This window comes from Cricetulus griseus, chromosome 2 (assembly GCF_003668045.3).
Source record: "Cricetulus griseus strain 17A/GY chromosome 2, alternate assembly CriGri-PICRH-1.0, whole genome shotgun sequence".
Lineage (NCBI taxonomy): Eukaryota > Metazoa > Chordata > Mammalia > Rodentia > Cricetidae > Cricetulus > Cricetulus griseus.
The window spans coordinates 438,269,737-438,295,895 of record NC_048595.1 but is presented as its reverse complement, the minus strand read 5'-3'; the positions used below and the strand labels follow the sequence as shown (position 1 = coordinate 438,295,895).

The window sequence follows — 26,159 nt, the reverse complement described above, 5'->3', positions numbered from 1 at the left end:
TGTCTTTGCTCTGCTTCCTGTCTGCCATGAGCAAACGGCCTCTCCTCCTGCATGATGCTTTCTCCCACAGGCTCAGAATCAAAGGAGCCAAGGACCAGGAGCTGCAACCTCTGAAACCATGAACAAAAACAAACTCCTTACTAGTTTTGCTCAGTTATTTTTGTCACCACCATGAGGAAAGCAGCCCTGGACATCAACCCCACATCCTTATCACAGTGAGTTGCTCAGGGCTGCCTTCTATTGCTTTGGAGTCAGGAAGCAGAAGTCTTCCGTCTTCTTATTGCCAAGATTATCTGGGCTGTAATAGGCTGTTTGGGTTTCCATATGAATTTCAGGGTCAGCCTGTCAATGTCTGCAAAGAAGACAGCCAGGATTCTGGCAGGAATGCACTAAATGTTTGGGAACTACTGTTATTGTAAGGACATTAAGTTGCTCCACCACTGACCGGAAGATGTGTTTCTACTCATTCAAATCTTTAAAATTTGGCAATATTTTACAGAGAGAATGATTCACAATTCTGTTTAATTTTTTAATTTCCTTTTCACTTTTATTTTATGGGTGTCTTGCCTGCATGTTTACGTACCATGTACATGCAATATCCATGGAAGCCAGAGAGCGCACTGGATTCTCCTGGGACTGGAGTTACAGGTGGTTACAAGCCACCAAGTAGGTGCTAGGAATCAAACCTAGGTTTTCTGGAAGAACAGCTATTGCTCTTAACAGCTGAGCCAACTCTCCAGACCTCTTGTTTTATTTCTAAGCAAATGACCTTTATTTTCGAGTTGGTGTCTCACTCTGCAGCCCTGGCTGGCCTAGAACACATGCTGCTCACTGCAGACAGGGCTGAAACTTAAGAGATCTGCCTGCCTCTGCCTCCAGGATGCTGGAATAAAATGTATGTGCTACCATACCTAACTCTAAGAATTGCACTTTTTTTCTTATAACCTATTTCTTAATTTCATTTTCCCTTAGAAAATGTACAGAAATGCAATTGTATGAATATGATCCTGTGGCAGTGCTGGACTTTTTGTTAATTCTACAGTATGTCATAGTGGGGTTTTTTGTTTTGTTTGACAACATGGCAACAGGAGAAGGACTATGATAACTTAGAAAACCTTCCTTGAACCATCTGCTAAAATTCAACAGAACTGTTTTTACATTTTTTTAAAATGAGGAATATAAATTCAAATCCCATTCAAAATGTCTATAAGATAAAGATCATTGTCAATTTTTTCCAATCAAGAAGAATAAGAAGGCTGAGGTGTGGCTCAGTGGCCACACCTGAGCCACACCTCTGTCTAGCAGGTGCCAGGCTATAGGCTCTGTTTCCAGGACTACCAAAAATCAGGGCTGGGGATATAGCTCAGTGATAGACCAGCTGCTTAGCATGCATGAGGCCCTAGATTCAGATTCTAACATTGAAAAAAATTAGCCTTACCAGATAGACATGTAGTCCTGGGCCTTGGAAAGTAGAGAAGGGGGATCAAGAGTTGAAGGTTATCCTTAACTACGTAAGTTTGAGGCCAGCTTGGGCTACAGGAGAAACTGTGTCAAAAGGGGTAGGGGCTGAGGGCATATAGTTTCCTATAGCCTGCAGTCTCAGGGCTAGAGGAGGGGCAGAGACTGAAGGATCCAAGGGGTTTGCTAGCCACCCAGTCTAGTCAATCAGTGAGCTCCAAGTTCAGTGAAAGATCCTGTCTCAAAAAATAAAATGTGGGGTTATGGAGATGACTCAGTGGGTATGGGTTCTTACTGTCAAGCCTGACAACCTGAATTTGAGGCCTGGAATCCACATAGTGACAGGAGAGAATGGATTCCTACAAGTTGTCTTCTGATCTCCACAAGTGCTCCCTCCCCTCCCCCTCCCCCTCCCCCTCTCGCTCCTTCCCTCCCCCCCGTCCTCCCCCCCCCCTCTCTCTCTCACACACACACACATCTAGGTGTGGTGCATAGGCTTGTAATCCCAATGCAGGTGAGAGGAGACAGGTGGCTCTCTGGGACTCCCTGGGATTCTAGCCTAATTGGTGAGTTCCCGACCAATGAGAAACCTGTCTCAATATAAGTTAGATAGGTGTTGGGGAATATTAATTGAAGATGTGTTACATTTGTTTATGCTGTAGAATATTTGTCTAATGATGCAAAGATACATTGCATTCTTTTATGATGCATTTGTCTAACTCTGTGAAGCTGTGTTACTTTGCCTGTCTACAACACCTGATTGGTCTACTAAAGAGCTAAACAATAAGCTTTCCCAGGCCCTATGGAAATTTGAACCTCACATTAGAATGCCAAAATGTTGTTTTTACTCTTTACTGTTTGGGAAGCCCACCACTCCACTCCCAGATAAATACACAGAGACTTATTCCTTCTTATGAATCCTTAGCTTGGCTTATTTCTAGCCAGCTTTTCTTAAATTATCCCATCTATCTTTTGCCTCTGGCCTTTAACCTTTCTATATACCTTTATTTCTTATTCAATGACTTGCTGTGTAGCTGTGTGGTTGGCTCCTGATGCCCCCCCACTTCTCCGTTTCTTACTCCTCACTCTTCTCTTTCCAGATTTCTCCTTCTATTTATTCTCTCTGCCCACCAGCCCCACCTATCCTTTCTACTGCTCAGCTGATTGGTTTATTAGACCAATCAGATGTTTTAAACAGGCAAAGTAACACAGCTTCACAGAGTTAAAAACAAATGCAACATAAAAGAATACAACACAGGCTGGAGAGATGGCTCAGAGGTTAAGAACAGCGACTGCTCTTCCAAGGGTCCTGAGTTCAATTCCCAGCAACCACATGGTGGCTCACAACCTTCCTTGGTGCCCTCTTCTGGTGTGCAGGTATACATGGGTGCAGAATGTTGTATACATAATAAATAAATAAAATCTTTTTTTAAATATATATTTTTTATTATTTATTTATTTGTTGGTTTTTCAAGACAGGGTTTCTCTGTGTAGCTTTGGAGGCTGTCCTGGCACTAGCCCTGGAGACCAGGCTGGCCTTGAATTCACAGAGATCGGCCTGCCTCTGCCTCCCGAGTGCTGGGATTAAAGGCGTGGGCAACCAATGCCCAATAAATAAAATCTTTTAAAAAAAAAGAACCCAACACATCTTTGCATCATTAAAACAAATATTCCACAGCATAAATGAATACAACACATCTTCAACTAATATTGCACAACAGATAGGTTTCCTGAGGAACAACACTAGAAGCTGTCCTCTGACCCCCATATGCACCTGCATACACATATGGACACAGACACATGGCAGGGGGTAATTACATATTATACAGGATCCACTCAGGACAGAGAAATCACAAAGCAGAGGAAACTTCATTACAATAAATTGCTAACTTTATTGGACTGGAGTGATGGGGGAATGGCTAGTAAGAGTATGACCTCTGAAAATTACAGGAAAAGTAGGGGGTAAGTGAAGAAACTTCTGCACTTATGGCTGAGACAGAACCTAAGAAACAGTCTCTGTGCTTCAAGATTAAAATCAAGACCTCAAAGCAGACTCAGGCCCGACTCATTAGATGGTAAAGTTGGCTGATGTTTCTGCGGCCTCCTGGGGGAGGGTGCTAAGGGCAGCTGTCACTGGTGTGTGTGCTGCTAACTGGCCATCAGGCACCTCCAAATCGGAATACTGCGCAAGTCCTGCTTATGTAGCAAAGTAGGGTGAATCAAGTCTGCTTTTCCATTCCAGTGTTCCTACAGTGCCCTCTACTGACAGTTGAATATCAGGTCTGCAGGCAAATAATTCTTTAATGAACAGATCTGGAGTTATATATATAAGAGATTAACAACTGGTACAAATGTGTTATACCTAATATACTAATGCCTGAGAAAATGACTCAAAATGAAAACACTATGACATATTTTAGGAAATTTACTGAGTGAAAATCCTTGAAATATCAAGAGAAGAAAAAGCATGTCACTTCCAAGGGAAATGGGTAAGCAGACTCCTTGGCAGCATTGCTTTGTAGCAGAAGAAAGTAGTGGAACATGTCTCAGGGAGCATCGAGTCACTTTTCTGTTGCTGGGAGAAATACCATGACTAAAAGCAAACTGGGGGAGAAAGGGTTTACCTGGCTTACACTCCTTTATAAGGAATTGAGTACAAACCATGGTGTAATGCTGCTTACAGACTTGCTTTCTGGATCATTGCCTACAGAGGCCAGGACCACCCATCCGAGGATGGCACTAGCCACGGCAGGCTGGATTCCCCCACATCAATTAACAGTCAGAAAATTCCCCCACAGACATGGCCGTGGGACAAGCTGACCTGTGCAATCCCTCAATTGGGATCCCCTCTTCCCAAGTGACCCTAGTTTGTTTCAAGTTGACAGTAAATACTGATCAGCATTCAGGAGGCAAAGGCAAGTGGATCTCTGAGAACTAGAGTCTAGTCTACATAATAAGTTCCAGTCTATCCAAGGTAACACAATGAAACTATCTCAAAAGACAAAATTAATTGATTTAATTAAATTAAATAAAAACTAATCAACATGGGGAGTTGAATGTGAATCAAATATTTGATATCCAGGAAAATGGACTTTCATACAAACTGCTATCTATGTATCAGGATTCAGACACTGTTTCTGCAAGATCTTCCTGAACAAAGTATTAGAGATAAGCCTCAGACTGCCAAAACCAGTGGTGCCATCAAGTGATAGAGAACACTGAATACACAGGGACCTGTCCAAAAAGCATGAGGTATTAAAGGTGAGAATGGCCTTGAGAAGACAGCAGCCAAGCCCACAAAACCCCGTGGAAATGCAAGCTCCGCAATAGACATGGAAAAGCAGAACTGTGTTATTAAAAGAGGCAAAAGATGTGTCTTTAAAGCTAACAGAACACAACCAGTGTGTCTATGGAGCTTTATCACGTTTAGGTGACAAAGCTATAAGGCAGGTGTGATTGGCTGGTCTTGTGTCAACTTGACCCACAAGCTAGAGTTATCTGAAAGGAAGGATCCTCAACTGAGAAAATGCCTCCATAAGGTTCAGTTGTAGGACATTTTCTTAATCAGTGATTAATAAGGGAGGGCACAGCCCCTTGTGGATGGTGCCATCCCTGAGCTGGTGGTCCTAGGTTCTATAAGAAAGCAGGCTGAACAAGCCAGGGTAAGCAAGCCAGTAAGCAGAACCCCTCCCTGGCCTCTGCATTAGCTCCTGCCTCCAGGTTCCTGCCTTGATTGAGTTCCTGTCCTGGCTTCCTCCAATGATAAACAATTCTAAGGAAGTGTAAGCTGAATAAGCCCAAGTTTCTTTGGTCATGGTGTTTCATCAAGCAACGGTAACCCTAAGACAGCAGGAAAGTCACTTAGCACTTACAATTTCTTGGTATCACCAAAGACCAGCAGGCCACCAGGCCAGTCATGGCACACTAAGACATACCAGCAAGTCCCTTGTCAGTAGGCTCTGGCTGGGCTGGTGGGCAGTAGATGGGCAAATGGGCATGTGACAGGAGCCACTCAAGTCTAGAGGAGATGGAAATGCACACACACCATGCTCTACCATCATTGTGAGGGACCGAGTATCTTTGTTATGGAATATGTTCGGTCCCAGGCTCTGGCTGCCATAAACAGCGGTGGCTGCCAGAAGCTCCATGTCACCATTAACTAGCACTAGGCTGTTACTGTTTATCATGGCCTAAGGTGATATGCCTCCTAATTTGCATCTGTATGTGCCTAAGCATCTGAATAGGCCCTCACCTGGGCGGAGGAGTGAGAGGTATGAGTAACTTGGGAGGATAGAAGGTTGGGAGTGAAGGGGTGAGCGGCCAGAGCAGCGAGAAAACAACGAGAGAAATGGTTGCCTCTTGCCTTGTAGTATTAGCAGGATGGTTAAGAAACACCAGAAAAGATGGCTAATAAAGAAATGACTCTAGTTCCATAACATGGAACTGAGAGCTCTCTAAAGATGACAAGATGCCTGTGTTTGGTCTTTATCGCCGTTGGGTTGCTCAAAGTTTCCAGGTCCACACACCCCCACTCAGGTAGAACCTCATAGACTAAGGTTGAGACATGCTGGGTCACGACATACCATCCTGGGACTTTGTGACAGGAGTCACTCAAGTCTAGATGAGATGGAAATGCACACACACCATGCTCTGCCACCATCCTGGGACTTGGGTAGTACCAGGGTGACATGAGAAGTGACTTCCTGCTAAGGGATCTTGGATACCTCTGTGGACAGAATTTTCTCTCTCTGCCATTTACAGGCTTGGCCTTTTTTAAAATTTCTTTTGTGTGTGCAACTGTGTGCATACGGAGATCAGAGGACAGTGTGTAGGAGTTGGTTCTCTCCTTCTACCACGTGGGTCTCAGAATCAAACTAAGGCTGTCTGACTTGGTAGCAAGTGCTTTTACCTGCTGAGTCATCTCACTGGTCCCTTGACCTTTCAAAGTCATCTCTATGGTCCTAAACCACAGCACAGACTCCAATTCAGGGAATTTAAGCACTTGTTCTGGATTTCTAAATCCAGGCTCAGGATTTGCCTTAGATTCCAGCCCATGTTATTATGGTATACTGCTGTCCTCTGCTGGCCACTTGTAGTACTCAAGACAGCATTTTAAAAGTAACCCTAATGGCAAAATGAGTAAGAGAATAAGTCAACAAGAAGAAATGTAATGATATATAAGTGTATTATAGTAATACATATATATATATAGACACACATATTTGTCTATATATTTAAAGTTAATACTCCTGGGTGTGGCCATGTGTCTTAAGTTAGGTTTCTATTGCTGTGAAGAGCCATCATGACCACAGCAACTCTCATAAAGGAAAACATTTAAGGGGGGGCTCACTTACAGTTCAGAGAGTCAGTCTATCATCATCATGGGGGGACACGGCAGCGTGCAGGCAGACAGGAAGAGGTCTCAGACACTGGACTGTATCTTGAACATAAGAGACCTCAAAGCCTGCCTTCACTGTGACACATTTCCTCCCACAAGACCACACCTAATAGTGCTATTTCCTTTGGGGTCCACTTTCTTTCAATCACCATGAAGGTCATGCAGGTAACAGTAGCTGAGCAAGGTGCAAAGGAAGAGTAATCTTCAGCAAGGTTAGATCTGTGGATGAGTGATTGCCAAGTAAATCACAAAGGACAAGCCAGGCAGAGCACAATGCACCAAAGCAAAGCGGCACAAACGGGGAAAGCATCTTCTAGGGGGTTCAGCAATTAAGGCAGGAAGAGTTCTTGCTAAAAACATTACTCACTGTCCAGGACTAGGGCTCACTATGTTAGAAGCACATCAAGATCATTGCTTTGGTGGGAAGAGCTTTAGGTGTTTTTCCTGAAAGGCAATGTGCACTGGGTTCAAATACATTGGGATTTTTATCATCTCAAGGAAGCATCCTTTGCTTAAGTTTAGGATGTACAATGAGACAGGTGTGACTACCTTCATGTAACTATTTTCATCTATACTCATAAACAATGGGGGGATATTGTCAAAGGTATGTTCTGTCCTTCCACATTATGTGTTTCAGGGACTGAATCCAGGTTACCAGGCCCGCAAGTGAGGGCATTTTTTACCTGCTGACCAATGAACATCTTTTTTTTTTTTTTTTTTTTTTTTTTAAAGAAAAAACACTCTCATTGGATTTTGGTAGTAGGATTCAATTAGAAACTTTAAATTTTCTCTAAAATCACCTAGTCAACTAAGGATGGAAGGGAATCACTGATCCCTTGGTAACAAACAGGAGCATGAGCCCAGAGCTCTCCTGAAGGTGTTTCTTCCATGGTTTTTACTTTGTTGTTTTGGTTTTGCAGTGTTGAACATCAAACCAGGGTGTTGTACCTGGAAGTTGAAACAACTTCCCTCTTGTTTCTTTTTTGAGACAAGGTCTCTCTCTTGGAACTTACTATGTAAACTAGACTGGGTCTGAACTCACAGAGATCTACCTGCCTCTGCCTTCCAAGTGCTGGAATTAAAAGTGTACACCACTAACCCTGGCTTTTAAGTACACTTAATGAGGGAGGGAGGAAGAGGGGGGGTTGGGGGGAAGGGAGAGAGGACCCATATGTAGACCTGCATGCCCACAGGGTGCGTGTTGGTCAGAGAACAATTTGAAGGAGTTGGCCCTGTGTGTGAGTCCCAGATGGAACTCAGGCCATCTGGCTTGACAGCAGGCAGCTTTCTCTACCTTTAATTTCTTGATCTCCTTATTTCATGAATAAATTATGATCTCTTTCCAGAAAACTGTCATTAATTTAAATTCATATTTAAACTAACAGTCTTAAGCTTTTGTGGTCCTCTTTGCTCATTTGTCTTTGTTAACTGGTTTGGTAGGATTATTTTTCTTTATATAAAGAAAACAGAGGCTTGGATTTATAATTTTGACTTTGCAGCTTACTTCTGCTCTATTATATATATAATTCCCTTCCATCTATTCTGTTATTGTTTTAAGACAGGCTCACACTTGTAACCCAAGCTATCCCTAAGCTAGTCTGGTTCACTCTGAGTGCAGGGATTAGAAGTACCAGCTGCCACAGTTGGCTTCCATCTACTGTAATCTTACACATTCTGACCTCTAGCTGCATTTCTAAAAAACAATAGCATGTACCCAAAAAAGATGCTGATGAACCAATTTTCAAATGCTTGAAGTGACAAAGGAGATAGGAAAGGGATTAGCTAAAACAATAAGAATACAAGTCAGTATGTGAGTCAAATACAGTGCAGGGACACAATAGGATGAACCTCACGTTCTCACCAGCTGACGACTATTACGGTCTGTACTGTGTCTAAATTCATTTTGAAGACCGATAGATACCCCAGTGTGAATGTGCTAAAATGGGACGTTTAAGGAGGTAAAAGTTCACTGGAATCTTCAGGGTAGGATTCAATCTGCATACACAGAGAAAAGGTCCTGTGAGGACAGAGAAGACTGGAGGACAAGTGTCTGCCCATGAAGGAGGTGGGCCCCAGGAGAGACCAACCCTGCCAACACACTGACCTTGGACTTGCAGCTCCAGAGCTGTGAGAAAATTAATTTCTGTTGTTTAAGACACATTGTCTGAGGCCTTTTGTTATGGCAACCAGAAGAAACTTGGATGGTGAACATCATTTATTGACAACAGATCTGGGAAGTGGCCAACTGGCTATGTTTTTGACACTGAATAGCCACAGATGGAGAGTTGGGTGTTAAAAGTGAAACTGAAGCCACAGGAGTGAACCACACAACCTATGGAGAATGTATAAAAAGAAAAATAAGGTCACAACGGACTCTTAGCAAGCACACACACTGGACTCTAAAAGAAGATACCTCTTGCCAGAGCTGGGATCTGTAATGTCCTCTCCACCTCAAAGGCTTGTGGTTTGGTCCATGATGGCGGAGATAGCAGGAGTGGGGGAATTGCTAGCAGATGGGACCTGACTGGAGGGGAGGCTATGGATCTCGTCCCGAGCCTTGCTCTCACTTTCTTCAGTTGCCTACAAGTAAGCAATTCAGCTCCACCGTGATGTTCTACCCCAACATGGCCCAGAAACAATGGAGACCAAGGACCATGGATTTTCTTGGGTTATTTTGCCATGACCACAGAAAGTAACTAGCACATCCCTGAAGAAATTTAGAGCAGGCAGAGAAACATAGGGAAGGCCCAGGGATATTAGTGCTGTGAAAGCTGAGAGAACACCAGAGCAAGTGGGCTCATCAGTGCTAACTACCACATAAAGACTCAAAATTAGGGGCTGGAGAGATGGCTCAGAGGTTAAGTTTATTGGAAAGTGCTTCCCACTTTCCCAATAAAGTAGGAAAAGTCTTGTCATCCACTGACAGTGAGACAAATGTGACAGAACAAACCACTGTCACATTTGTGGAAAACAGGGATGGAAAGATGACTCACCAATTAAAAGCACTGGCTGCTCTTCCAGAGGACCTGGGTTCAATTCCCAGTGACACTTCCTAACAGCCATAGGGAGCAAGAACAAGCTGTCTAGTGGCACTGCATTTGGCATAAGAGCTCTGAGGACCTAGTCAAGGCTGAAGAGAACAAATCTGCACTGGATGGAGGGATGGTAACCTCTGTTTTGGTTCATAGCAAGATGAGCTGGGAAGAATGCTAGCATGGGCATGCAGGATCTCAGGAGTGGGCTTTCCTCATCTTGCTTCCCCATTACTTGTCAGTTCCATTCTCAATCAAAGACAGTATCTCTCATCTCTCATGGTAAGGGCCAATTTGATAATTAACACTATATTAGCTTGGCTAGTGTTGCAAGGTCAAGTCAAAGACAACCTACTTAGTAAATGCAAATTTAAAAGCTCCACTTCACTTATACCTGGGCATGGTGGTGTACAACTACAACCCCAGTACTTGGATGGTGAGTTAAGAGGCCAGCCTAGGCTACACAAGCAAGACCCTGTTTCAAAAAATCTACTTAGGGGACTGGAGGGATGGCTCAGAGGTTAAGAGCACTGGTTGCTCTTCCAGAGGTCCTAAGTTCAATTCCCAGCAACCACGTGGTGGCTCACAACCGTCTGTAATAAGATCTGGTGTCCTCTTCTGTCCTGTAGGAATACATGCAGACAGAACACTGTATAGATAATAAATAAATCTTAAAAAAAAAAAAATCTCTTAATGAGGTCAAAAATGGTAGACAGCCAGCCTGGTCTCCAGAGCGAGTACCAGGATAGGCTCCAAAGTTACACAGAGAAACCCTGTCTCAAAAAAACAAACAAACAAAAAAAATGGTAGACAGACCTGCTGTTGCTGCATCCAGCCAGTGGCTAGTTGGGATGAGAAAATGGTATTATAATGCTGCAAGACTCATCAAGTTAATTAAACATTGGATGAAATATGGGGAGGACAAATTCTACCTTGAGTCATATCTGAAAGAGGTTATTCGGTAAAGAAAGGAGACAGTTGTGGTTGAGGTCTGCAGATGTGCCTGGTGTTAGTGTATTTCTATGAACTCAGGTCAGCCTGAACCACAACTTAATAATGATTTGCTCTGCAGATGTCTCACTCTAAATACACTTACTTTTTAAAGCCACTTAATGCTCTAAGGGTGATAAAAAGGAGATACTTCAAACACAGCTACAAGTTTCTAGTAAAAAGCTTATAGAATAGACAGACACTCATGACTATTCAAAGAACCCCCAGAAGATGAAGGTGCAACCAAATTGCCCAAAACCTGCTAAACTTGACACTCAAATACCTTAGCTGGAATAACTCAAATAACTACTGCCTGCTTTAAAATAAAACTCTGGAGTCTTAGGCTGGTTGTCAGTTAAAAGACAAGTTGTCAGAGACAGGGGCAATAGCAAGGGCCAGCGGGAGGGCAGATTTTTAAACTAGAATGTCACACTAAGACAATGGCAGGACACTCGAAGTTTAGAATATGGAGTCCTCTTTTCTGTCACTCACCTCCAGACCCTTTGAATATTCGAGTTTCCTCCAATGTAAACTGAAGATAACAACAATAACACTGTTACTGATCTCACAAGATTGGAAAAGGACTGAGCATTCTGTAAGAAATTTACCAGTGTATTGTCATCGGCATCACTTCTTGGAAGCAGCAAGCCAGGAAGATGATCCTCAGAGTAATGGACTGCCAAACAAATGGGCACCTGTGGCATACAAACCCCACTTCCTACCCGGTGGTGGTGATGCATGGCTTTAATCCCAGAGGCAGGCGGATCTCTGAGTTCCAGGCCAGCCGGGTCTACAGAGCGAGTTCCAGAACAGCCAAGGCTACACAGAGAAACCTGCCTCAAAAACTGTTTTACTGTTTTTAAATTAAATTAAAAATAAGCAAACCCAGCCGGGCAGTGGTGGCACACTTCTTTAATCCCAGCACTCAGGAGGCAGAGGCAGGCAGATCTCTGTGAGTTCGAGACCAGCCTGGTCTACAGGAGCTAGTTCCAGGACAGCCTCCAAAGCCACAAGAGAAACCTTTCTCGAAAACAACAACAACAAAAACATTTCCCAATAGACTTGCGCGGGGGGGGGGGGGGGGGGGGGGGGGGTTGAACAGAAGCTTGCTCACAGTGTGTCCCTGTCTGGGGTCCAGAAAGAGTATGAGGGAAAAAAAAAAAAAAACTATGAAAAGCAGGGAGATGTTCTGCATCTCTAGGGTTTTTAAGAAGTGCATGTTTCCCAAAACTTGCCCAAAATGTACCCCATTAGAATGTCAATACCCAAAAGGATCTGGTGGAGAAATCAGTGTGGATGGGTTTTAGCCACAGGATGCCTCCAAGACCTTAGGAATGAATTTCCAGTGAGGATATGTGATGCAAGGAGTGCCACGTTTATTTAATAACAGGACCCCTCTTCCACAGAGATGTGATTTGGGGATTCATCAGACACACTTTGGGGGTCAAACTTAACTTCTGGTTAGGCATAGTGTTATATCAGGACATGGACCAACATAAAAGTAAAACAATACTTTTAACACTGGATCAACCCACTTTTTAACCATGCTACTAGAACAGAGTCACATTCTCTAAACCACCCAAATTACTGCTCTCCAAACCCACCTGTACAACCCCATAATCCACAGTCACATATGCCAAATCTACACTTTTGTTCTTTTGTTTTTTTCTAAAATGTGCTTTTTCCTCAATGAAGTTTAAATCAGTCCAGAGCCTCCACCTCCCCTTAGAAAAACAAAATAAAACATACACACACACAACACACACACACACACAACACACACACACACACACACACACACACCCTCCAACCAGGTGAGAAATCCCCGGCGATTAGACCATAACAAACATTGACACAAAAGGAGAAAAAAGCATGTTGAAATGTATTAGAATCAACCTGTACAAAAAAAAAAAAATTAAAATATAACCTGAAACTGTTCAAGTTCAGAAAGTCTAGTCAAGTCCTTTTCTCTGGCCAGGAGTATGGTGTCATCAGAGGGCTCTGGGTCGCCAGCCAAGGAGGGGTGGGAAGAAAGGAGAAAAAGCAGCAATGGTCCTTCACCAGTCTGAGGGGCTTCGGCATCACCATTCCTACCCCAGGGGCAGCCAGGAGGCATGAAAAGATCTCAGGAGAGCAAATGTTGGCAGACAATCCCAGAGGGCAACTGGGCCTAAGTGCCAAATCAAGGCTGAGCAGCCTAAGACAGCAGGAGGAGTGGTCAGCAGAGGACACCGAGCCAGGAGAAACACCTTCTGCCGCCCACGGACCCCAAGCGCCCTCCACTCGGACTCAGACACCAGAGGTGAGTCAGCCCAGTGCTCCCAACTTAGTGAGAGATCCTGGCTGGGCTTAAGAGGCTGAAAACCCAAAGGTTTAGTAAACAGAGCCCAGCACCACATCCCTCCACAGCCTGAACTGGCACTGCCAACAGGAGTAAGGCAGGAGAGGGAACAACGTGGCTACCTGACTAGAGACACTTGCACCATTGTGGGTACTGTGGTACATGGGGCTGGAGAAGCAAGGCCACCTCTTCACTCAGAGAGAAGCCTCCTCCAGTCATCCCTCAGGGCTGGATAAACTGCCTCCAGCTTAGAACCAGCCTGACAAAATGACACGGAGCAAAAGAACAACTGGGAGGGAGGTAGCCCATACACAGAGACAAGGAACCCCTGGAGGGAGGCTGGGCAGTGTCGGACCCTGTTAGGATGGCATCCGTTGAGCCCCTGAGTTTGAAGGGAACAACTAGGAAAGGAGGTGAAGGAGGAGCAATCGTTTTCCGCAATGGGACCAATGGATGGGGAGGTACTGGTGAGGGGTGGGCAGGTCTGGAACTCACTGCAGGTAGAGAGGGGAGGAATAGGCCCTGGGTGTCCCCTCCCCACCTGCCCCAGGCCTGGTGAGTGCCAGCTGCCCCAGCCAGCCCTAGTGGCGGCTGGAGACCAGACCTTTCACTTTGGACATCTTCTTAGTGGGCTGCCTCTGTTCAGTATGAGGGGGACACTCTCGCTCAGCCAGCTGCTGTTCCATCTCCTGAGCTGAGGAGGACGCTGTTGCTTTCAGTGTCTTCTTGATGTTGCTAACCTGGAAAGAGAAACAAAACTTATGTGACCTGCCTATACATACCTGAAATTCACCAAGTCCTGTTCTCACTATAAGGACCACCCAGAGAAGCAGCCCAAATCCTCTGCAACAAAATCTAAAATGATATTCAGAAACCCAGAAGACAAACAGGCTGCTTATAGATGAAATGGAAATGAGTTCAGCAAAAATGTGGAGCTAGGAGCTGGAAAGATGGCCCCAGAGGCTAGAAGAGGGCATCAGTTCCCCTGGAGCTGGAGTTACAAGGGGTTGTGAGTCATCCATGGTACTGTGAACTGAACGTGAGTCCTCTGAAGAACAGCAAGCATGTTTACCTGCTGAGCCATCTCCTTAGTCCACATGTTTCTAGTTTAAGAATTAGTGTTTGGGGGGGCTGGAGAGATGGCTCAGAGGTTAAGAGCACTGACTGCTCTTCCAGAGGTCCTGAGTTCAATTCCCAGCAACCACATGGTGGCTCACAACCATCTGTTATGAGATCTGGTACCCTCTTCTAGTGTGCAGATATACATGGAAGCAGAATGTTGTATACATAATAAATAAAATTCTAAAAAAAAAAGAATTAGTGTTTGGTACTGGTATAAATAGCCTTCTATTTACCTCTGCACACTGTGGGAACATCACAGAGTGAGCTTTCCAGGTCAAATGGATGCAAGTTGCATACTGAATCAGGATCACTATGGAGGTTGAGTATCTGAAATGACTCAAACCTGGGGTGTTTCAGATTTCAGTGCTTTTCAGGATTTGGGAATACATTTTACTGATGTTCAAAAGTTTCTTCAGCTTGAGGCTGGAGAGATGGCACAGCAGTTAAGAATACTTGCTACTCCTGCAAAGGACCCTAGTTCAGTTCCCAACATCCACATCTGGCAACTCATAACCTCCCATAGTTGCAGGGGATCTGACAACCTCTTCTGGCCTCCTCAGATACCCAAATGCATGTGGCATACACTCATATGGACACACAATAGACACATAAATAAAAGTGAAATCTTTTTTAAATGTCTTTAGCCAGACATGGTGGCACATACCTTTAATCCTAACAATGGGGAGATGAGAGTAGGCAGCTCTGTGTGAGTTCAAGGCCAGCCTGATCTATATAGTGAGTTGTAGGCTAGCCAGGACTACATGGTGAGACCATGTCTAAAAGACAGTCTTTTAATAAAAATCACAACTCTGCTTTTTTAAAAAATCCACCTACCTGGCTAAGGCGATAACATGGTTGAGCAAAGTGCTTACCTTGCAAGCACAAGGACCTGAATTTGGTTCCAGAACCCATACACAAAGTACCAAGCATAGTAGAAGACATTTACATCCCAGTGCTCAGGTGGCAGAGACAGATCCCCTGGCCCTCATTGACCAGTCAGCCTGGCCTACTTGGAGATTTCCAGGCCAATGAGAGACTCAGTTTAAAAAAAAAAAAAGTAGGAGAGTACCCAGGAAAGCCACCTGAGGTGGTTCTCTGTGCACCTGTACCCACAAATATACACAGAAAGGAAGAAAAATAGGTGACAGACAGAAACATAGACAATGATAACTAGTGCTTTGGCCAGGCAGTACCGAACTGAGTGTGGATACCCATGTCCAGGACTCAAGAATGGCTACTAGGCAGGTCTACCAGCTAAACCCATTTTAGCATCAAAGATTTTAAGGTACCCAGTCATCTACATCACCATCTATCCAACCCATTTGATAACAAGTACTCCCACAAGTGTGTCTTCTTTGACCTAAATCTTTCAGGTTTCCTTCCTCAAGGGACTGGCTTAGAGGCTGCCTCTGTCCCACCCCACCCCCACCCCCGAGAAACCTAGAGTTCATAGAGCTTCTCAAAGCACAGGCATCAGGAATTTCTCAGTGGGGCACACCTGTTAACAAAATGTAGCCTGGTACCATCAGAGATCAGAGACCCTAAAGATGAGCAAGAGACAAAAGAGCTCCCCAGGGGAGGAAACTGCCTTTGGGAGAGGGAATGGGAGAGCTTAGGGCAGGTGTGGGAGACAGACAGGTGTGGTGACAGCTAACTATAGTCCCAGTACTCCAGAGGCTGAAGAAGGACAATAGAAAGCTTGAAGCCAGCCTGGGATGAATTTTAAAAAGCAAGCAAAAATCAAAAAGAGCAAACAGAAATCAAGCCCACGGGAAATGCTATGAAGATGGTGAGAATTGCTCTCTATAAGGCACCTAGGAGGCATGGATTTAGCACACTGTAACAACTTAACTCCTGAGGGATTTTCTACACAATAAAAAATAGCACTTACTCTTGTTCTATTACCTATGTGAGGGGAACATAGCCTATTTTGTGAATGTGTAGCAATAGCTATATATTAACATTCCACACAACACCATACACAGGCACATTCAAATATAAAGAAAAATAGATTCCCAAAGCAAATGCAATGAAGAGGGACCTTGTGGTGCTGCAGCCATCCTTCCTTCCCTCCAGAATGCCTCCTCAGAGACATCGCAAAGCCTTAGAACGATACTATTGTATTCTGTCTCCCCCAGGTATGCTGAACTATATTTAAATAATGTTACTTATATAAAAGGCTAAACGAGAGAATTCTCAGGCAGTTTGTCATAAGGTGACTGAACTCGGAGGGAGGCTCTAGAAGGCAAAACTCACCAGAAAGCAGTCGCTCTAAGATTTGGAAGGAAAACATCAAGTTTCTCCTCTCTGAGAACAGCAATGTAATTTAAGGACAAATGGAAAAAATATATCTCACCTACTCAGTTGAAAAAATGCTTATAAATCTGAGTCAAGCATAAGAGAAACAACACCACAGAAGGCTATGACAGAATCTCCTTTGCTCTTTGTAGATATGTGTTCAGGCGAGGATGCCGTAAACTGAGGCATGGCTCAGCCAGGGGATGATGAGAACCATCAAAAAGGCTCTGCACTCTGCCCTCTTCACCTACATCAGTCTGCTCTAAGTTTCCTAGTAAGCTAGTACTTGTGGAGCCAGGATTTATCCCCAGTGCATGAAGTGGCTTTTTGGAGCCCATTCCCTTTGGAGGGATACCTTGCTCAGCCTAGATACAGAGGGAAGAGCCTTGGTCCTGCCTCAACTCAATGTGGCTTTATTGACCCCCCCCCCCCAATGGGAGGCCTCACCCTCTCTGAGGAGGGAAAGGTGGGCGAAGTAGGAGGGGAGGGAGGGGGAACTGGGATGGGTTTGTAAAATAAAATTTAAAAAAAATGTTTTAAAAAATAAAATTTAAAAAAAAAAAAAAAACCTAGTACTTAAGGCCAGGTGGTGGTGGCACACGTCTTTAATCCCAGTACTTGGGAAGCAGAGGTAGGCAGACCTCTGTGAGTTCGAGGCCAACCTGGTCTACAAAGCAAGTTCCAGGACAGCCAGGACCACACAGAAAAACCCTGTTTCAAAAAACAAACAAACAAAAACTAGTAATTAACGGGTTATTTTAACTGGTATGAAGAGGTGACTTTGCCCTTTCCTCATTTCTTTCACATTTCAATGGTTTTTAATATTTTATTTTATGTGCATATGAGTGTGCCTGAGTGTACATCTGTGTACATGTGAGAGCCATGGAGGCCAGAAGAAGGCATTGGATCCCCTGAAACTGGAGTTACAGGTGATGAGCTGCCATGTGGGTGCTAAGAGCCAAACCTAGGTCCTGTAAGAGCAATGAATCCACTGAACTGCTGAGCCATCTCTCCAGCTCCTGTCTATCCACTTTTAAAACACATCTCCAACATTTCTCTTCCTCAGTAACTGCAAAGTGTGTGTACACTGGAGAATTACACATTCTATCGTCTCTATTAATTCCTACATTCCAGTATCAAACCCAAGACATGTTTAGGGGCTATTTGTTGCATTCAAATGAAAGCACATGACAAAAACAAAAACACTTCAAACTAGTTAGTATCTAGGAGCACCCTAAAGAGGAGAACGAATGTAACATTTCTCTTTACCTCTGCCTCCACCTGCTGCTGAGTCCGGTGGTGGTTCTCTTTGTACTGGTTGGCTCTCAGAACTTGCTGTTCAATGCCCAACAGAACTGCCTCACAGCCATCACACCTGCAACGGAGACACCCAGCCATAAATAGCAGTGAAGCCAAATGGTTACAGCAGTCCCTTCTCTCCTTCCAAACAAGTTCATAGATACAGTGGCTTGTGGGGAGTTTCTTAGAATACAGCCCCAGTTTCCCATCTTTGCAGCCCATTAGAAACAGTTGTACAGACAAGATTTGGTGTGTTCTGGGTGGTATGGCCATACACATCAGGCACTAAGGAAATGTCTGGAGAGCTCTCCAGACATTTTGTAGCTCTCCAAAGATGACACCAACTAACAATCTAAGCAACAGAGGAGAGGCTACCTTAAATGCCCTCTCCTGATAATGAGACTGATGACTAATTTATATGCCATCCTAGAGCCTTCATCCACCAGCTAGTGGAAGTAGAAGCAGACACCCACAGCTAAACCTTGAACTGAACTGAAATCCAGTTGCAGAGAAGGAGGATGATGAGCAAAGGGGTCCATACCAGGCTGGTGAAACCCACAGAAACAGCTGACCTGAACAAGGGAGAGCTCTTGGTTCCCAGACTGATAGCTGGGAAACCAGCATAGGACTGATCCAGACCCCCTGAATGTGGATGTCAGTGAGGAGAACTCAGAAATCTATGGGGCCCCTTGTAGTGGATCAGTACTCATCCCTAGCATAGGAATGGACTTTGGGAGCCTATCCCACATGGAGGGATACTCCCTGAGCCTAGACACAAGGGGGTAGCCCTAGGCCCTATCCCAAAGGATGTGACAGACTCTGAAGACCCCCTATGGAAGGCCTCACCCTCCCTAGGGAACAGAAAGGGTATGGGATAGGTAGGGTGTTAGTTGGGGAGTCAAAGAGGAGGGGACGAGAAGGACTTGGGATTGCCATGTAAAATAATCTTCTTTCTAATTAAAATTTAAAAATTAAAAAAAAAAAGAAAAAAAAAGAAACAATTGTACAGACTAAGATGGAAGGAGGGACAAACTACAGGTAACACTGACTGATCCCTTTCTACGACAGAAAAATTACATTTCCTAAAAGCATACTATTTTAGAGACTGCCTTTTTCTTGAGAATTTGAAGCTAATTCCTAGTTACCAACAACTTACTTTTATTTTCCCACTTTTTATTTAAAAATTTTAAAAATAGACTGGGCTTGGTGACACAGCCTTTAATTCCAGCACTCAGGAAACAAAGGCAGACAGATTTCTGAAGTCAAGGTTAGACTGGTCAACACCAGCCAGGTCTATAAACTGAGATCCTTTCTCAGAAACAAAAGTTTTGGCCGGCATTGGTGGCACACGCCTTTAATCCCAGCACCCGGCAGGCAGAGGCAGGCGGATCTCTGTGAGTTTGAGGCCAGCCTGGTCTCCAGAGCGAGTGCCAGGATAGGCTCCAAAGCTACACAGAGAAACCCTGTCTCGGGAAAAAAAAAAAAAAATGTTTTGGAAAAGTTATATAATGAATATTCACATACCGACCATTACTATTCAATGTGGTCAACATTTGGCCGTATTTGTACTTATCTCTCAGGACAATAATTCTGTTTCTAAATCACCTCTAACACCTGAAAAGGAATTCTGTGAGTCTCTTTTAGTGGATGAAGTGATTGCTCAATGGTTAGGACACTTGTTGCTCGTATAGAGGATCTCAGTTCAGTTCCCAGCAGTCACATACAAGCTCACAAGCACCCATAATTCCAGTTCCAGGAATCGGATGCCCACTTCTGACCTCCACGGGCACCAGAAAAACACACAGTGCACTTGTACACATGATAGGAAGACACTTATAAAATAAAAATAAATACATTTTTTTTAGTCCTGAGACAAGGTTTCTCTGTATAACCTTGGCTATTATAGAACTCACTCTGTAGATGAAGCTGACTTCCAACTCCCAGAGTTCTGCCTGCCTCTACCTTCTGAGGGACTAAACACATGTACCACTAACAAATAAATCTTAAAAAAAATCTGGGTGTGGCAGCACTTGGGAGGCAGAGTTAGAGTTTAGGGCAAACCTTAAACTGGTAAGCCATGTATCCCTCAAACCTGGGATACATAGTTCCAAGGCAACCCCCCAAAAAGCAAGTTTCCCTATCTTCCAGCACAAAGTTGTCCACTCTGCCTAATGACTACAGCATGCAACGAGCCTATATGGGACAGTCTCACCACTCCCAATAATTCTCTCTCACTCAAAACCTCCTCATGGTTCCCTATGAAGCTCTGGCTTCATAAGCTCCAAATCATTTAAATCCAAGAGCAAATCCTTATAGAACATATAATCACTTTTGCAAATATCAAATTCCACTAAAATAAGACTACATCTCAGAGTCCCAGTTCTCTTCCTAAATTCATTTACTTTTTTTGGGCAGGGGGTCAGCTGGAAACTAGATTCTCCAACTGGCCTCCAACTCATAATCCTTCTGTCTCAGCACCCTGAGCGCTGGGATTATAGGCATGTCCCACCATACCCCGTTGCCCAATTCTTTATATACTCAGACAATTGTCAAATATTCTATGCATCTGTGTTCCAAATCACAAAAGCCCGTTCACTGATATATCCCTCACGATGTTCCACCAGTACTAACTAGCTTAACAAGTTACTGAAAAACATTAACTTTCTGAGCTTGGCCAAACTGAGTTAATGTTTGGAAGGTACAGACCTACTGCCACACAGTTAGGATGCAGAGTCTACCTGCATCTCCACATAAACAGTTTATAGCCCACTGTTAAACAGACCTGCTGTATTTAAAGTCAGTTTTACAACCCAGGCACAAGGAAGGCTGGGGTGATTCCTTTTGCCATACAGCTGTAATTACAAATGCGTCCCTACCCTCTGTCTCTGTGTCCTGAGGTCCCAGTTTTCCTGGCTGCCTGCAAGGCCTATCACAAACCCTTGGCTGACTTCTGAACGTCACAATTTTGTAAAGAGAGGCACAAAGGGCATACTAGAAGCTCCCCTCCATCTTGCAGCCTCACCATTCATGCAAGGTCTTGACAATATTATTGATATCTTTCTTTCGGATGTCACGGCCAATGCAGAAATCCACTTCCAGCAGCTGGTTTCGCTGGTCCAGCTTGCCCTGGATGATGTCAGTGTAGACAGCCTCGATGATAAGGTCTTCTAGTTCCCGGAGATTCCTCATCTCCAGGTCCTTCAGCAGCACAGAGTAGGGGATACACTGTGGATAGGTCATATGACAGTTACAAAAACCACTTGGCAAGCACTGCAAAAAAACAAAAACATTCAAGTATTACCCACACAGTCAATAGCTGTCTCTCTGTGCTTAGGCAATGCAGGCCAGTGATAATCATCAATAACTTAGAAAATAGGAAGTGGATAAATAAACTGTGGAACCTGTGACACCTAAACACGACCCTACAGCATCCAAGAAAGTACCTTCCTAGTTCTCTATATCCTGGACTTCACCTAGTTCTCAACCTCCACATCCATACTCTGACAGATGCTAAGCAAGCCTTCCACAGCAAAGAGATATAGTATGTGCTACACTGCCACCTTTTGGAGGCCTGAAGACTGCATAAAATGCTGAATGGTTGCAAGCCCCAAACAGATGCCAAACACTGAATTGATAGTTTCTCCAGTAGCGAAACAAACACGCACGCACGCACGCACGCACGCACGCACGCCCCAACAACAAAACAATCTCCTTGCAGGCCAGCATATCTACTACCTACAGTGGCCAGTAGAGCTGACAGCTCACAGTTTATCCTAAAGTTTGTGTTTGTTTCTCAAATTCTTGAAACCTATAAACTCTCCAATAACAGCCCTTCATACTAAAAAACAGTATCTAAATACATGTATTGTACAAATCCTGGGATATCAGAACTAGTTTAGAAATAAAGTGATTAAATAAGTAGAAACAGACAAGAGCAAGGTGAGCACAGAAGAGAAACACAGCAAGTACACCTAGAAGGGTTTCTATGGGCTAAAGCACTCTCCAGGGGTGGTGGATGGGATCAAATGAAGCCTTGGAAGGAAGAATGCAGTCTCCTACTCTTCAGTGTGCTTGACAAGTCCACGATCAGGAAAAGAACAAGGGACTTGTGCCCCATCGACCAACAAAGTGGCCTGACTAGGCCACGAGTGTGGCGCAGTGCTGGAGCACCAGACAAACACGCACAAGGCACTGAGTTCCAATCCCGGAGTCAGTCTCCAGAACAAGAGAGGGAGGAATGGACAAAAAGCAAAGAGGAGCCTCCCACCTGAAATACTAGGCTAACAATCAGAAATCCATGATTAGGTCACATACAACTATTTTAACAATGAAAAGACATCAAGGAACAAACACACAGCTCTTGATCACAGGAGAAAAGCCACCTTGTCAAAGGCATATTCTCACAGAGATAGACACAAGCCAGGAAGAGGAGAGCCAAAACCAACTATAAACTAATGGGAGTCTGGCCCTTCTCTGTAAAAGCTGTAAGCTACTGGCTGCAAGGCTTCTTCTAAAGTGGCTGAGGCAGAAAACCTGCAGCTATGACGTGGTGGAATTTGACAGGATGGGGCCTAATGCTGGCATGTGAAAATGAAATAAATAAAAACAGCAGATAAGGCATTAAAAAAAATCAGTTAATACAGTTAACCCTGAAAATTCCAAAGAAACACAGAATAGGTATCTACCTTGCCAGGCAGGCACATGCCTTTAATCCCAGCACTTGGGAGGCAGAGGCAGGTAGATCTCTGTTAGTTCTGGGCCAGTCTAGTCTACAGAACGAGTTCCAGGGCCACACAGTAAAACCTTGTCTCAAAAGAAAAAGGGAAAGCAATATACCTCTCTGGACTAGTGAGTGGTTGTGGCTCAATGATAAAAAGTATTTGCCTAATGTACACAAGCCTTGAGTTCAATCCCCAGTATCACCCAAATAAGTAAGTCAAACATAGCAAGTCATTCCTTTAGCACGCATGCAATGAATTTAGTGCTCTAGGAAATTCAGGAAGCTGTTAACTTGCTGTAAGAGGCCTTACTAAGGCCACGCATGGTGTGACACACCTGTAACCCAGCACGTGAGAGCCTGAAGCAGGAGGATTGCCGTGATTGTAAGGTCAATTTGTGCTGCATACTGGGGATAGCCTGGACCACATACTGAGAGTGGATATCACCATAACAAAACAGTCAAAAAAAGATACTTGCTGTAGATATATCTTTTAAAGGCAGGCTCCTCTTAATCTGGCAAAGTGCTATCCCCGCATGAAGTCGCCAGAACAGAGGCCTGACGAATCAATCAATGACTGCCAGGCTTGCTTTTCCAAAACAGAACAGGGAATGACTGTCCACAAACTTTAGTTAATATTTTAAACATTTATTTGTTTATTATGTTTAAGTGCTCTGTCTGCATGAATCCCTGTAGGCCAGAAGAAGGCACCAGATCTCAGTACAGACAGTTATGAGCCACCATGTGGTTGCTGGGAATTGAACTCGGGACCTCTGGAAGAGCAGTCAGTGTTCTTAAATATTGAGCCATCTCTTCAGCCCCTAGTTGCTATCTTTTTATCTGCCAAGTACATTTCATACATTTAGGGTATGACTAGCTGCAAAATCTTTCATTGATGCCAATAAGATACCTGAGCTGGGGTTCAGATGAAGACAAGGAAAGTTTGGGACAGTACCTTCATTCTTGATGCCAAACTCACGATGGTTAGATGTTTCAGCTTGTTCTGCTGAGCTGTGCTCAGTTCTGGCAGGCTCTCCTTGTTGGCTGCTCAGTCCCACCCACCACAAAAATCAAGACACAAAATAAAATTAGGATTTATTTTTATGATAAGCTTGTCAACCCTGCCCCCCCAATCTACTACTAGATCACTGTCATGACTGTGCCCTCACTCATTCAGCAACCCCTACCTTCTCCGCGAGATGATATGCTCCCAGGGAGCAAAGACTCAGTCTCTACACTGGAGTTTACTATGAAAGCCAGATATAAACAAACACATGACATGACGAGCTAGCTGTCTTACTGGGAGACTGTTGGTGCCCCTTGTGAAGCTCAATTAAGTCCAACACACCTTCACTGAGCGTGTTATTTGCAGCTCATCCTCACAGCCACTGCACGAGACAAGATTTCAAATGCCTCAACCTCTTTAACCGTGATTCTGAATTCCAAGACACTCAATTTTGTTTTGTTTGGCTTTTGGTCCTGGCTGACCTGTAATTCACTCTGTAGACCAGGCTAGCCTTGAACTCAGAGATCCACCTGTCTCTGCCTTGAGTGCAGGGATTAAAGGAGTGAGCCACCAGCTGGCTGAATTTTTTTCTTAAGCATACTGTTGAAATGCATCAAGCAGCAATTCCTACCTTGAAACTAGCTTTTTATCCTACTTGTGAATATGCACCTGTTTTGTGGGAAAATTATGAGTATTTTAACTTCAGCTATTGCCCACGTCCCATGAGTTTACAGAAAAAGGCACATTTATCACATTATCTTTCTTTAAAAATATTTTATTATGTTTAATTATGTAGGTATGTCTATGTGTGGGTGTCTGCACATGTGTACAGGCACCTTTAGAGGCCAGAAGTTTTGGATCCCTGGAACTGGAGTTTTGGAGATACTGAACTGCCTGATGTGGGTGCTGGGACCTGACCTCCAGCCCTCTGCAAAAGCAGAATGTGCTCTTAATGGCTTGGGGGAGGGGGGGAGTGACACGCCTTTAATCCCAGCACCTGGGAGACAGAGGCCAGTGAATCTCTGTGAGTTTAAGGCCAGCCTGGTCTACAGAGTCAATTCCAGAACAGCCAGGGCTATACAAAGAAACCATGCCTTAAAAAATAAAACAAGAGAGGGTGGTGGTGGCGCACACCTTTAATCTCAGCACTTGGGAGGCAGAGGCAGGTGGATCTCTGAGTTCGAGACCAACCTGGTCTACAAGAGCTAGTTCCAGGACAGCCTCCAAAGCAATGTAGAGAAACCCTGTCTCGAAAAACCAATAAAATGAAATAAAATAAGAGACTGGAGAGATGGCTCAGTGGTTAAGAGCACTGGCTGCTCTTCCTGAGATCACGAGTTCAATTCCCAGCAACTACAGGGTGGCTCACAACCATCCCTAAGTCAATCTGATGGCCTCTTCTGACCTGGAAGCAGAACACTAAGAACATAATAAATAAATAAATCTTTAAAAAAAAAAAAAGACTTGTAAAATTACTCTAATTTTACAGGTAGGGAAACAGGTACACATGTGATCATTTAATTTACTAAAAGACACACAACTAGTAGAAGTGGGGCTACATCTATCGCAGGCAGTCTGGTGCCAGAATCTGTGTAGGATCTGTGTAATGCTGCCTCCTTAGACAGTGACAAAATATGTCACATACCCAGAAACGGCAAACGTTTCAATCAGACAGCAACATAGAGTAAGCAGAAGTGGTCAATGACAGAGCAAGGAAACAGGAGAGAAAGTCCTGAGTGCCAGGCTACTTACATAGTATCAAGGGAGGGAGAGAGGGAGGGAGGGAGGGAGGGAGGGAGGGGAGATGAAAGGAAAGTCAGAAAACTAAAAGTAGTTACAAATAAAGGTGACATTTGGATATGCAAGTACCTCACTCCTGATGACTTAATGTCTCTTAACATTTTATTTACTATTATTGTGAGGTGTATATAATGTGTGTGTGAACACATGTGTGCTACAATGTGCATGTGGAGGTCAGAGAACAACTCCCCGGAGTCAGGGTGGAACAGAAGTTGCAGCCTTGCACAGCAAATGCTATCACCTACTGACCCATCTTGCCAGCCCACTCCTGAGTTACAATTATAATTTAAAACTACTCTTGGTAATTAACACACAGACCCATAGTTGGACAATGTGCGAAGAGTGAGAGACTTGGAAGCGCTTGTCCCAAAGGGGTGTCTCCATCAGACTCTTCCTCACCCAAGGTGCAGGGATCTATGCAGAAGACGGGTGGAAAGACTTTCAGAGCCAGAAGTGGTAGACTACTCCAAGGAAACGCTATCATCCAGACAGAACAGGACCGATGTGCACATGAACTTACAGAGACTGACAGCAGACACAAAACCTGCACAGGCTCAAACCAGACAAAATCCCAACACTGAGAGGGAAAACAGACACAAGGCCTCATACCTAAGAAGCTATTTGTAACAGATACCTGCTGGGAAAGGGAAAATGAGTTCTCTCCAATGGAGTGTGGCTGAGTACATCAATTGTACTCT

At 44.2% G+C, this 26,159-nt stretch overlaps 1 protein-coding gene across 5 annotated transcripts in view; it reads right to left on the bottom strand.

Annotated features, from left to right (window-relative positions):
• Positions 1-12,232: 12,232 nt before the first annotated feature.
• Positions 12,233-26,159, bottom strand: part of Cops7b (COP9 signalosome subunit 7B) — a 28,311-nt gene continuing 14,384 nt past the window's right edge. For 3 of the 5 annotated variants that reach the window (XM_027397451.2, XM_027397450.2, XM_027397452.2), the window contains 4 exons: positions 23,611-23,699; positions 20,961-21,208; positions 17,909-18,014; positions 12,233-13,959 (listed from right to left, as the gene is read on the bottom strand). In XM_027397451.2, the coding sequence (XP_027253252.1) occupies positions 13,801-13,959; positions 17,909-18,014; positions 20,961-21,208; positions 23,611-23,699 (602 nt within the window). In that variant the 3' untranslated portion in view covers positions 12,233-13,800. The remainder of the gene's footprint in view (positions 13,960-17,908; positions 18,015-20,960; positions 21,209-23,610; positions 23,700-26,159) is intronic. The other 2 variants (XM_027397453.2, XM_027397454.2) reach the window with 2 other exon arrangements.